This window comes from Mastigoproctus giganteus, chromosome 5 (assembly GCF_048544385.1).
Source record: "Mastigoproctus giganteus isolate SK-2022 chromosome 5, ASM4854438v1, whole genome shotgun sequence".
Classification (NCBI taxonomy): Eukaryota; Metazoa; Arthropoda; class Arachnida; order Uropygi; family Thelyphonidae; genus Mastigoproctus; species Mastigoproctus giganteus.
This window is the reverse complement of record NC_143579.1, coordinates 183,911,284-183,924,378: the sequence shown is the minus strand read 5'-3', so window position 1 is coordinate 183,924,378 and position 13,095 is coordinate 183,911,284. Positions and strand designations below refer to the sequence as shown.

The 13,095-nt window shown below is 39.8% G+C and overlaps 1 protein-coding gene across 1 annotated transcript in view; it reads left to right on the top strand.

The window, feature by feature from the left end:
- Nucleotides 1-232: 232 nt before the first annotated feature.
- The window catches only part of LOC150085909 (cytochrome P450 3A8-like), a 44,545-nt gene continuing 31,682 nt past the window's right edge, over nucleotides 233-13,095 (top strand). The window contains exons 1-3 of the mRNA XM_090373576.1: nucleotides 233-386; nucleotides 7,124-7,220; nucleotides 7,984-8,036. Coding sequence (XP_090229702.1) covers nucleotides 310-386; nucleotides 7,124-7,220; nucleotides 7,984-8,036 — 227 coding nt within the window. The 5' untranslated portion in view covers nucleotides 233-309. The remainder of the gene's footprint in view (nucleotides 387-7,123; nucleotides 7,221-7,983; nucleotides 8,037-13,095) is intronic.

Below are 13,095 nucleotides of genomic sequence, written 5' to 3'. Positions count from 1 at the left end.
TTTAAAGTAAAAAAAAAAAAAAAAAACCGCACACGCGTTTCCCTTGATAAACGAATTACGAGTATCCATTGAACACCGATCGTGAGTCCGGACTAACTGTAGATCGTCTTACTAAACAGCACGGTCACAGATCAGTTGCGAAATACAAGGGTCTGACATCATCTCACGTGATGTTACTGACATTATCACAAGTATTGCGTTTGCAGTTGGAAAGAAGCTGGTAGGAGTAGATTGGCGCTGTTCTTTTATAATTGTGCTCGACATTCGGAGTTATCAATTGCAAATCCAGCTTTGGTACTCCACACCACGATGGAATTCTCAAGCTCGCCTGCGTGGCTCCTGTACAGCGTGCTTTTCCTGCTGCTGCTGTTCACATACCTGTACTCGTAAGTAGAATTGTCCCTTTACGTGTCATTAAAATATCGTAGCGGATGCGATTTTTTCTTTCCCCACGCACGACATGAAAGCAACCGGTATGGTAGAAAGAGGCTTCTGTAATGTTGCACAAGCTGTGGTAATGCATATAGTGGTGGGCAAAGGATTTTTCAAGTGGGAAAGATTAATGTTTAAAGATTTAACTGATTCAGAAATTAAATCTTTCCTCATGTTACAGTAAAATCAGATTACCACTGTTGCTTTAACGAGAGTTTCTCATAGCGAAACTATCTCCATATCCAGCGACTACCCTTATGTGCTCGTTAACCTCGTTTGAAAGAAGCAGCTCAAACTTAAAATTCAGAACAACCAATTATTTTCAAAGTCGACATAAAATGTTTTTGTTAACAACGATAGCTGTGTATGACAGTCACGAATAGAATAAATACTAACGATCGTCATCGAGAAATTGATTACGTGGAACGCTGCGTTCAGTGCATCCCATATTGTAAAGAAATAAACCATTCCTAAGAATAATCTGTAGTCCAGCGGGGTCAAGACCGAGACTTGACCTGAAAACCACGCTTGTGATGTCTTGGCCTCACGAGCTGAAGGACTAACGATCTGCTAAAGGTGAAATGGCCTCAATGAACCGTGGTTTGGTCAAGAATCTTAATCTTCTCTGAAAGGTGGTCTGATAAAATTTATGCAGAAGTTTGTCTTTGTTCACATAAATTCATGCTACTAACAGCTTCACAGCTCACACCCAACGAAAGCTTCATTAATGCAGGACAATGGCTTCGAATCCAACTTATGTAAAGTTTCGACACCCCTCCATCATTTGGGGATTAATTTTTGATTCAATAATGAAGATTTTCGCATCTGCGTGGAGGATCATTCTGTGGGTTTTTCGTGTATCGCCGAAATAAAATTCTGATCACAGCCGCCCGAATTAGATAAATTATTAACGTCTGCCTTGTCGCCTTACGAAAAGTGCTCATCCCTACAATAGTCATTGTTCTGGGTGATATTCCCGTTTCCTTCACCACTATATTTTGTTTGTAGATAGAATTTCGATTGCAAACAGGTTTGATCATCTCACAAGTTCTGGCAGTGAATGGACGATCCCTCCATCAGATCATTTTCTCAGTGTGCCACTATATCTTTTTAGCGCGGCAGACAAGCACTCTACCTTTGAAGAGTGGGTTCGAGTCTCGTCTTATATTAAACGTTTTCCTAAAAAGTGGAAAACGTTCAACATACATCAACCGACCATGCACACAGGCGCAGAAGACAATGAAAACCACAATATAGACTCCATAAAATCGCCAAAGACAATCCAATCCAACACAATTAAAAGCACCTTTGGAAGTGTAATATTAACTTTACTCCCACTTGTATATGCATATCATGATATATTTTAATATTTAGAACCTTTCCCCGAATTTTTAAAAAGGTTCCCTCCTCGTGGTCTGGAGGCGCTGGCGTTTAAGGCCTCCAAATTAAGCAAGATGAAATACAATGCCCTTGAGAAATATGCTTTTTCATTCCTACTTTTATTATCATTATAACACAAATTAATGTAATAAGGGATGTGAAACTTTCTTGATGCTAACCTGTTTTAAGAGGCACATCGTATTTCCTAACACACGAATTTTGGACCATCGCTTTCCGAAAGGAACATGGATGAAATACAAAAAAAAATATATTAAAAATTGAACTTGGTTTATTTCACACAACACAATTTTAATTAATATATTACACGTAACAACATGCATTTCAAAAATAAATTAACTAATAAATTAACAGTAGCCACTGGCAGAGGTGGAAGTGATTCTTGCACTGCTTCTATTGGAATGAGCAGCAGCCTGGAAAACAAGATGCAGGATATTTCAGAGACTGCTGGGAGCCATTGCTGTACAAGTAAACACATGGGTTGTGTTAGGGTAGCTAGGAATAGAAACAGGTGCATGTATACCTGCGTGTACACCAATGCTAGGAGTTTAGTAAATAAATTTGATGAATTTGAGGTATTGCTCAAAACATCAAAGGCAGATATTGTTGGGATATCAGAGACGTGGTGTCACACAGATATAAGGAATGCAGAACTGGAATTTGGGGAGTACAATGTGTATAGAAAGGATAGACAGGACAGGAGGGGTTATGCTATTAGTTAAGAAACACAAAGTCCAAGGAAGTGAAGGCAGTCGACATCGATGGACAGGGCAGTGTCGAATCAGTTTGGTGTGACATAAGCATAGGGAAATCAAAATTGGGTAGGAGTGTGCTATAGGCCTAATGACTCTGATGACTATAATAAGATATTGTACAGGGAAATAGAGTAGGCCAGTAAATCAGAGAGTCTTATAATGGGGGATTTTAATTTCCCAGATATTGACTGGAATTTGTGGGTTGGTCACTCGCACACTAGCAAGGCTTTTGTGGATTTATTGGATGATTGTTTTCTACATCAGCATGTTCGTGCGGGAACAAGAGGGAGCAATACTCTTGATCTGATTATCAGTAGTGATTCTTCATGCATTAAGAATCTGCAGATAAATAAACCACTAGGTGGCAGTGATCACAGTGTGCTAAAGTGGGATTTACTCACGGAGGTAACTACCATCAAAGGTAAAGGGAAGGGTTTCTGTTTTCGTAAAGGCGACTATGATGGTCTGAGACAGTATTTAAATTCTATACAGTGGGACCAACTGATGATGTTACCAACAGCAAACTCAAAATGGGAAGCATTCAAGGAACTAATCTTGGAAGCTACCAGGCTTTACATACCAACTAAGAAATATTGTTCAAGGTTTAGGCCTAAATGGTTGTCAGACGAACTAATGAGACATGTGGCAGAGAAGAAAAATGCATGGAATACATACAAATTAATGGGTGACATGGAAGCCTATGATAGACATAAGTTGGTCTGTAACCAAGTCACAAAGGAGATTAGGCAGGCAAAGGCAGACTACGAAAAATCCTTGGCAAAGGATGCAAAGAAAAACAGAAAAGAGTTCTTTACCTATTTAAACTCAAGAAGGAAAGGGATGAATCAGATTGGTCCACTGGCTATTGATGGTTCAACAGTTGAGGATCCTGCTCAGGTGGCTAACAATCTAAACGAGTATTTTGCATCTACATTCACACATGAGGAGTTATTCAGGAAGGAGAATGAAGTATGTAAAGTAAACATTGGCAGTGAGCTAGATGATTTTGTAATAACTGAGAGGAAAGTGGAGAAGGCAGCAAAGGAAGTAAGCAAACCCCTAGCCATAATTATGAGAGCTTCTTTGGACTAAGGGAAGATACCCATAGACTGGAGATATGCAAATGTAACCCCAATTCACAAAGGAGGATCAAAGGCTGACACAAGTAATTATAGACCTGTTAGTTTAACTTCTGTTCCAGGTAAATTAATGGAGGCACTGGTTAAAGAAGCATTGCAGGATAAATCTAGACAAGAATTCAGTTATAGCTCAGACGCAGCATGGTTTTGTTAAGGGCAGGTCTTGCCTGACCAATTTGATTGGATACTATGATGTAGTCACAAAAGAACTGGATGCAGGGAATAACTTTGATATTATATATTTGGATCTTAGAAAGGCTTTTGATACTGTTGCACATGGAAGACTGCTGCACAAATTGGAGCAGTGTGGCATTGGAGGCAAATTGCTGCTATGGATAAGGGGATGGTTGAGTGGCAGAAGACAGAGAGTGGTAATCAATGGACACTGCTCAACGTGGACTAATGTTATTAGTGGAGTTCCTCAGGGTTCAGTGTTGGGTCCGTTGTTATTTTCGGTGTTTACGAATGATATTGATGATGGTATATCAAGTTTAATGTCTAAGTTTGCAGATGATACAAAGGTTGGCAGGGTTGTTAAGGACACTACTGACGCTATGTTGCTGCAACAGGATCTGGAAATGTTGAACAGATGTGCTGAGAGGTGGCAAATTAAGTTTAACATTGACAAATGTAAAGTACTACATATGGGAAACAGTAACCCCAGAGCAACGTATCGACTCTGCGGTACTACACTGACAGTGGTAGAGAATGAAAAGGACCTGGGGGTAATTGTGCAGGCAGATATGAAGTTCTCTGAGCAGTGCAGACGAGCTGCAAGAGTAGCTCATCGTGTCTTGTCAATAGTATACAGGAATTTTTCTAGCAGGGATAAGGAGGTGATTATTCCCTTGTATATGGCAATGGTTAGGCCACATCTTGAGTACTGTATACAGGCCTGGAGGCCTCATTTCAAGAAGGATGTAGAGCTGCTGGAACGGGTACAGAGAAGGGCAACAAGATTAGTGAATGGAATAAAGGATTGCTCTTACGAAGAAAGGCTTACGTTTTGCAAATTAGAGTCTGGAGACTAGGCACCGGCGAGGTGATCTGATAGAGGTGTATAAGGGTTTGAATGGTTTGAGCATGCTCAATGCCAATGGGATTCTTCCTCTTGCTCAGAATAATCACCTGAGAGGGCATAAATTCAAATTAAGGAAGGACGGATGTCGGATAGATTTGCGGAAATTTGCCTTTGGCCAGCGGGTGGTTGGTTGGTGGAACCGACTTCCATCACTCGTTGTTGAAGTTGATAGCCTAAACAAATTTAAGGCTGAACTGGACAAGTATTTCGAACGAACGGAGGGGTGAAATGGGAGTGGTGTGTTTTTTTTTTTTTTTTTTTTTGGCTGATGCTGAATAAGCTTGCTTTCTTGCATCATATGCCTCTACTAATGCTAATGCTAAATAAAACCAAAATATTATGCGAATAAAAATAACAAGAGCAGACAAATAAAACAAATGTCCTCTAACATTAGTACGAGTTCAAAAACGCTACCATAATCTGTAAAAGAATTGTAAGTCTAGATAACATAAGTAGGTAAGATAATAAATAATCGGTGGGTTCGAGGTATTCCAATGGCAGCACGCTGCTATTAAAAAAAAAGTGTGATTGCAATCTTTAGCGCCTATTATAGCACAGTTGTTAAAAGAGCAAGCGTACAAACCAGATTAAATATCCTAGCATTAGTACGATTCCGTGCTTATTTTCTTCACTATTTATTATTATTTTTTTTTTCAATTCGGAAAGAAATAACTAAGTTTTGTTCACAACACGAAACTTTACTCAATTATTCATAGGATACACGTTGATATTGCTAACAATTGTATTAATGATGAGTTATGTCCGAAATTTACACAATTAATTGGAGAAGACTCGTATATAACTTGTGCACAAAAGTTTAGGTACAGTTAAATTTAGTCTTTCCCGAAAATCAAACTGAAATGCACTTAGACGAAGTAACTGATACAAATAGCGCATGCGCACATTGTTTTGAAAATATTTACGGTTTTAGAGCTGTCTCAACGTTCGTCACTTGATTCGATTGTGCACGGACAACAAGTAAGTTTGAAAACTTCTAAGAAAATTAAATATCACGAAACGCCAGTTCCAGAGGAAATAAAGTATCTAAACTAGAAGAAAATTGGTTCAGTTAGATTTAGTGGATCAATAATCTGTGTATTTATTTAACAGCTTTAATTGTATTAGCCTGTTGCACTAATCATTACAAAAAAAAAAAAAAAAAATCAGATACACAATTTCAGAGGTATCGTACACATCTGATTTAAAGATCTGTGTTTCCAATACATACTTTAATAAAGTGTCCTAAAATTAACATGTTGCTGGATTGTAAAAATAAATTTGCTTGTTTTTATAAATGGCCACCCGAAAATCCCCAACCAGGCCTTCAGGACCTTGCAGAATTCACCAACCCTGGGTAACTTTAAATACAAAAAACAAAAAAGCATGGCAAGTCTTCAGGCGTACCAGGAAACAAGCTCGTCCACACTCTTATGGGAAAGAAGGTTTGATGGCTAAAAAATATTTTTTCCCAAGTTAGGTAATAACTGCTCTCTGAATCGGAATACACTTTTGATTAAGCAGATCGCACCTTTCTAGGGTTGGCTGCCTATCACTTTTGTGGTACTAGTGTCTTTACCCCACTAACTAATAAAAACTGCGCTTTCTTCCATCGGTCTGGCTTTTCATGCTGAAAAATATAATCGAATACACGCGTCTCCAACCATACATCTATCTGAAAACAGTAAAGTCTAAATAAAGGGAAAAAATCCTGGAAAGAATATAGACTAGTCTCTCTCTCTCTCTCTCTCTCGAGAAGAGAGAGAGAGAGAGAGAGAGAGAGAGAGAGAGAGAGAGAGAGAGAGAGAGAGAGAGAGAGAGAGAGAGAGAGAGAGAGAGAGAGAGAGAGATTCTGAATTTTTCAGAAAAAAAAATTGATTTTTTTTTTTTTTTTTTTTGGCTGGTGCATCACAAGCCTCGGGCTTCCTTGCACCATATAGCTAATAATAATATCTCACAAGCTTCCACCAGCCAGTTTCGAAAACTTCATTGTAGTCTACCTGAAAGATATTGGCTCAGAATTAAATCCCGGCAAGCCCACCCAGAACACCATTAATTATAATATACTGTATTTAGAAAAAAAGCAATCTTTTTCACCACCATTTTGTTTACTTTCTGCGATTTTATTAAATATCAAATTTTTTTCCTTGTTTGATGATATCTGACAAGTAAATATTCATGGCTGTGAACAGTAGTCCGCCATAGTTAAGTATATATTATTTTTATTATTTAATAATTGATTTAATAATAACGATATTATATATACAATAATAAATAATGCATTCAATAAATAGTTTAATAAATATAATTTTTTTTTACAGTTACTTCACTAAAACGTACAGTTACTGGAAGGACAGGGGTATTCCTTACATAAAACCGTACCCAATCGTTGGAACATTATATGAACTGGTCGGAAAGGTAATCTTTCTCTTTACGTTAAATAAAGGTGATAATAAATGGTGCGAATCAGTTGTTGGTGCGAAATAATACAACAGCGTTTCGTAAACTTCTTTAGTCACGGAACACTATCTCACAACATATTCACAAGTTTAGCTCCAGCTAAACTTGTAGCTTTGCTAATAAGATATTAGCAAAGAACTGTTTGCTAATATTTTCAACCACAAATCCATGGTCACATATTTTTATAATAATAATATTTCGAAATACTAATAATTAACAAAAAAATTTATACAAGGAAGTGAGTTTAGTTATGATATCGGTTCCCTTCCTCCTCTTTTTCAACCCGTGTACTGCAGGCTGAATCGCATACGAATGAACATTAGATCACCACATTGCTACTTTTCTTAGATGTCATAACTCCTACGCATATTTCTCTATGCAAAGCACTTTGCCTTGCATTCCTTGTGAAATTACTTCGTATCAAATAATGTTTTTGCACTACCCAATATGTGATAAAAAAAAACCTAACTAATATTTTTAATTGAAAATTAAAGTGAAAATCAATAAGACATTACCACACGAATTTAAATCCAGAAATATCGAATGTAGCCGATTGTATTTAGTTACTGAAATTGTTTAGGTTTAATTGTAATAACCAGTCCTTTCATAGACTAATTAAATATTTCGTCTTTTTATTAAAATTTCTTTCATGGTGGCATTTTTAAGTAATGTACTTTAAATTTGATTTGGTTTATTATTTATTTATTTAAATTTTTTATAGGTAACCCACGAAAGGCAAAAGGCACTGTATGAACAATTAGGCAAGATATATGGGTAAGTAACAAAGTGATTACAAACACGTGGTTTCAGTTTAGGCCATTTTTTTTTCCTTTAAATATTCGACAATAGTCGCACACTTTTATTCACAGAATTGTCAAATTCTGTGAATAAAAGTGTGCTTTTATTCACAGAATTTGCTAAGGCGGATTATCTGCTATTATAACTGCATCATTTCCGAACTATCAAAAAAAAAATCGCTTTTAAACTCTACAGGCCAATACATCCCTGGGATAAGGTGTTCACAGTGTGTAGATAGTCCTGCTTTTTTGCGTAGTGTTCAAAATATGCCTAAAAAAAAAGCTTACTATGAAAAAGACAAGCCTATTTTTCAAAAAAAAAATAGGTTTGTCTTTTTTTGAAGCCAAACCAAAAAATAGGTTTCGCTTAAAAACTTCGTTTAGTTAGAAGTGATGTCAATAATCTGATTTGCACGTGACTAGAACAAATCTGGAATCGGGATTACATGATATGATAAAATAACAAGTGTATCTTATCATTTATTATTATTGCCCTTATATTATTTCTCCCTGATTCGCAGGCACAATTTGGCCTTAGTTGCCCGTGTGCCAATAACCTTCCATTAAACCAACCAACCCTGATTCGGGGTTCCACCTCGTGAAATGTATTGCTACCAAGTACACAGGGTGGTTGTTATGTCTGGTGTTACTGTTGGTCGAGGAACTCTGACTATCCTACAGGCGTTCAGGATTGCGACTTTCTGGAGTTCCTTGTCGGTGTTCGCTGGGAGACATATTGCTGCTAGGCTGTTATGTAGGGTCTTTGGCACCATATCTGTGGTTCACAGATGATCGGGATGGTCGTTACTTGTTGCATAAGCCACATCTCTTGATCTCCTTTCTTATGTTCGTGTACTTCCTGATGATTATTTTCCCCATGGGTTTCCTGCAGGTTGCCAGTGTTGGGTACCGCTATGTCAATCAGATAGGTAGCCTTTTCCTTCTTATAACAAGGGTGATGTCGGGTCTGTTGTGCGGGATTGTCCTATCCGTTATTATGGCGCGGTCCCAGTACAGCTTGTGGGTTGGGGTGTCTAGTACTGCATAGGGTTCGTACTTTTAGTACGGTACACTTTCTTCGATCAACTGGTATTTCCTTGATAGCCAGGATAATACATCAGAAGCTATCTGGTAGTGTCTATGAGTGTACTCAGTGATCACCTTGCTTCCCGTGGTGTTGTGTTGGATCGTTTCTGAGGCCAGGTGGCATCGTCGACATCTATCATCGGATGGTTGGTTGGTTGGTTGAGTTTTATTGGCGCATCAGCAACTATGGCTATAATGCGCCAAAACCTTGTCATAAAAAGTAAAAAAGTTTCAGTGACCTACTGAATTAGGTCACTACGTCAGGTTATAAAAACAAGTATAAACTGTAACAGACAAATATCAGTAAATAAGTAACAATGGAAAATCTTAAAATAATAAGATTTTTAAATATGATTAAAAAGGTTTACTGATTTTAGGAAATTAAAAATAGCAGACACATGGTCATTGTCGGATAAAATCTGACTGAGTGTATACGGCTCAGTCAGATGGTTAAAAGCGGTAAAACGAGCATTTCTAAGACTGGTACAGTCAACTAAAATGTGTCTGATTGTTAAGATTGTGCCACAGGACACACACATAGGAGGGTCATCAGCCCTCAGCAAAAACGAATGAGTTAAATGACTGTGTCCTATGCGGGTCCGGGCAAGAACAACTTCCTCCTTACGGTTCCCGCGCAGACTAGACTGCCATGGTTCAATTACAGGTTTTATATGATATAATTTATTCGCAGTCTGTCTATTCCACGAATCCTGCCATTGGGAATGTATCTTTTGGTGTATTATTTGCCTGTAGTCTGTATAGGGGACTAACAGGCAGTGGTTATTATTGGGAATTGCTGATTTGGCTGCGGCGTCAGCCAAATCATTTCCCCTAATCCCAACGTGGCTGGGAATCCAGCAGAAGCGGATATCATATTCACGTTCATGGAGAACGCGAATCTTCTGCTGAATGCTAGACAGAACTGGATGATCATTATATCTCACAGATATTAAAGCCTGTAACGCACTGAGAGAGTCGGAATATAAAATGAACCGATGGTATTGGCATTCACTAATGTGATCCAAGGCTAACTTTATAGCGTGCAGCTCTGCAGTAAATATGCTGCATTCAGAGGGAATCTGCTCCGATGTAGTGCTGTCTCTAAAGACAGCAGCAGATCCCACATATGATTCCGCCTTCGAGCCGTCTGTGTAGACTGGCGCGAAGTCAGAATGTTCAGCTCGGTGTGCTGAAAAAAGCTGCAGGTAGACAGACGATGGAGTGTCCGACTTTCCCCAATTTCTAAGGGACAAGTCACATGCCGGGACATGAGCATGCCAGGGTGGAAGGGGTTGCTTTGGTGTTTGGGCAACCCTGTCTACCTTTATATTAAGTTCTTTGAGTAGCTCTTGGACACGAATACCAAAAGGACGATTGGCAGTCTTACGGGTGTTGTATAAATTTTCCCATCGTGGCTCAAAAACGGTTAGCCACGTAGGGTGGTCTGGCAGGGATTTCAGTTTTAGAGCGTAGTTTAGAGACAACTGCTTACGTCGAAGCGATAACGGTGGTTCGTTTGCTTCGACGTATAAGCTCTGGACAGGAGATGTGCGATATGCTCCAATAGCGGTACGGAAAGCCAGATGATGGACAGGATCGAGCCAACGAAGTACACTGTCTCTGGCCGAATTGTATACCAGGGACCCGTAATCCAGTCTGGATCGTACAAGTGCACGATAGATGCGTAGTAGGGTGCATCGATCCGCACCCCAAGATGTTGAAGAAAGAGAGCGCAGAATATTTAGCCCTCTTGTGCACTTCGTGCGGAGTTGACGGATGTGATCCAGAAAGGTCAGCTTTTTATCGAATACGAGTCCCAAGAATTTTGTGTCCGCTGCTATTGGAATTACATTTTGTCCGAGCTTTAATTCAGGTTCAGGATGAAGATTACGCTTACGACAAAAGTGTACGCAAACGGTCTTCTCTGGCGAGAACCTGAAGCCATTAGCAAGAGCCCAGGAGTTGAGGCGATCAATAGCTTTCTGCAGTTGTCTTTCAATAACCCTCATGTTGCATGACTGACAAAATATGCTAAAGTCATCAACATAGAGGGCACAGTTTACAGTTGGAGGAAGTTGTTCTGTGATGGAGTTCACTTTGATGGCAAAAAGCGTGACACTTAATACTGATCCTTGTGGTACTCCCTCCTCTTGGCTGAAGGAACGAGAGAGTGAGGATCCCACACGAACTTGGAAAGATCGATTGGCTAAAAAGTTTTTAATAAAAATGGGGAGTTGCCCCCTAAGGCCAAGGCTATGCAGATCTTTTAAGATGCCAAATCTCCAAGTTGTGTCATACGCTTTCTCCATGTCAAAGAACACCGACACCAAGTGTTCACGTTTTAGGAAAGCATCCCGGATGGATGCTTCCAATCTAATAAGATGGTCCAAAGTGGACCGGTTCCTTCGGAAGCCGCACTGTATGTTGGAGAGAAGGTCATTTGATTCTAAGTACCATATTAAACGAGAATTAACCATTCTCTCCAGGATTTTGCACAGACAGCTAGTCAGAGCAATAGGACGATAGTTGGTGGTGACTTTTGGATCCTTTCCTGGCTTAGGGAAGGCAAGAACGATTGCCTTTCGCCAGGAATCCGGAAACTGCCCTTCAGTAAAGATTCTGTTATACAGAAGGAGCAGACAATCCATAGATTTTGGTGAAAGATGTTTAACCATGTCATAATGGATGCCATCTGGTCCAACAGCACTTGCTTTGGAAAGAGCGAGGGCTCTTTTCAGTTCCTGAATAGTAAAATCCCCGTTGTAGGGGTAGAGGCCCTTGGACTTAAAATTAAGTGCTTCTCTTTCCAGTTTATGTTTCAGGACCAGGAACTCTGGGGAGTACGAGGATGTTGCGGAGATGTTAGAGAATGTTTCCCCAAGAGCATTGGCTATTGCAGTTGGATCTGCAACAGCGCATCCATTATAATCTAAGATTGAAGAAGGGTGGGATGTATATTTTCCCTTCATTTTCCGGATTTTATCCCAGACTACCTTAGAGTTGGTAGACTGGTTAATAGATGATGTAAAACGGATCCACGATTCCTTTTGACTCTGACGACGGATGTAGCGTGCTTTGGCTCGTGCACGTTTAAAGGCTATAAGGTTGTTCGTGGTAGGATATCGGCGAAATATCCCCCACGCTTTGTTTTGAGCCTTTTTTGCTGTTGTGCATTGTGAATTCCACCAAGGTTTGGGAAATGGTGGAAACCGGGCTGATGTTTTTGGGACAGCATTAGCAGCTGCGTGGACAATGATTTCTGTGATGTACGTTACTGCGTCATTGATAGGCTCCTGACTGACTGTACTGAGTTCAAAATTTGCCTGATGTTGGAAGGCATTCCAGTCAGCCTGATCAAACTTCCACCGTGGTAACCTAAAAGGAAGACACGGTCTCCCACTGTGTAACAAGGTTATCACAGGGAAGTGATCACTTCCGTATGGATTCTCCTCCACTTCCCAGGTGAGTGAAGGGAGTAGAGAAGGGGAGCAGATAGAGAGATCAATGGCAGAAAAAGTACGGGTAGGCATATGGAAGAAGGTGTTTGTTCCAGTATTTAGAAGGGAAAGGTCATTGTCATTGAGCATACGCTCTATGACCCGTCACCTTCCGTTGATGTTAGCACTACCCCACAGGGTGTTATGTCCGTTAAAATCCCCGAGAAGTAAGAAAGGGGGAGGCAACTGCGTTACAAGATCATCAAGGTCTTCCTGGGAGATATCAGTCACAGGTGGCAAATAAATAGAGCAGACCGTTATTAAAAATCCCACTGTAAGGCGAATTGCAACAGCCTCTATGCTGGTTGTAATTAGCAAGGGCTGAACTGGGGTCTGATTACCCACAAGGATAGCCACTCCTCCATGAGCAGGACCATCCGCAATTCTATCCTTACGAAAGATTGTGATGTTATGCAGGGTGGGATCATCATTTGCCTTTAGATAAGTCTCCTG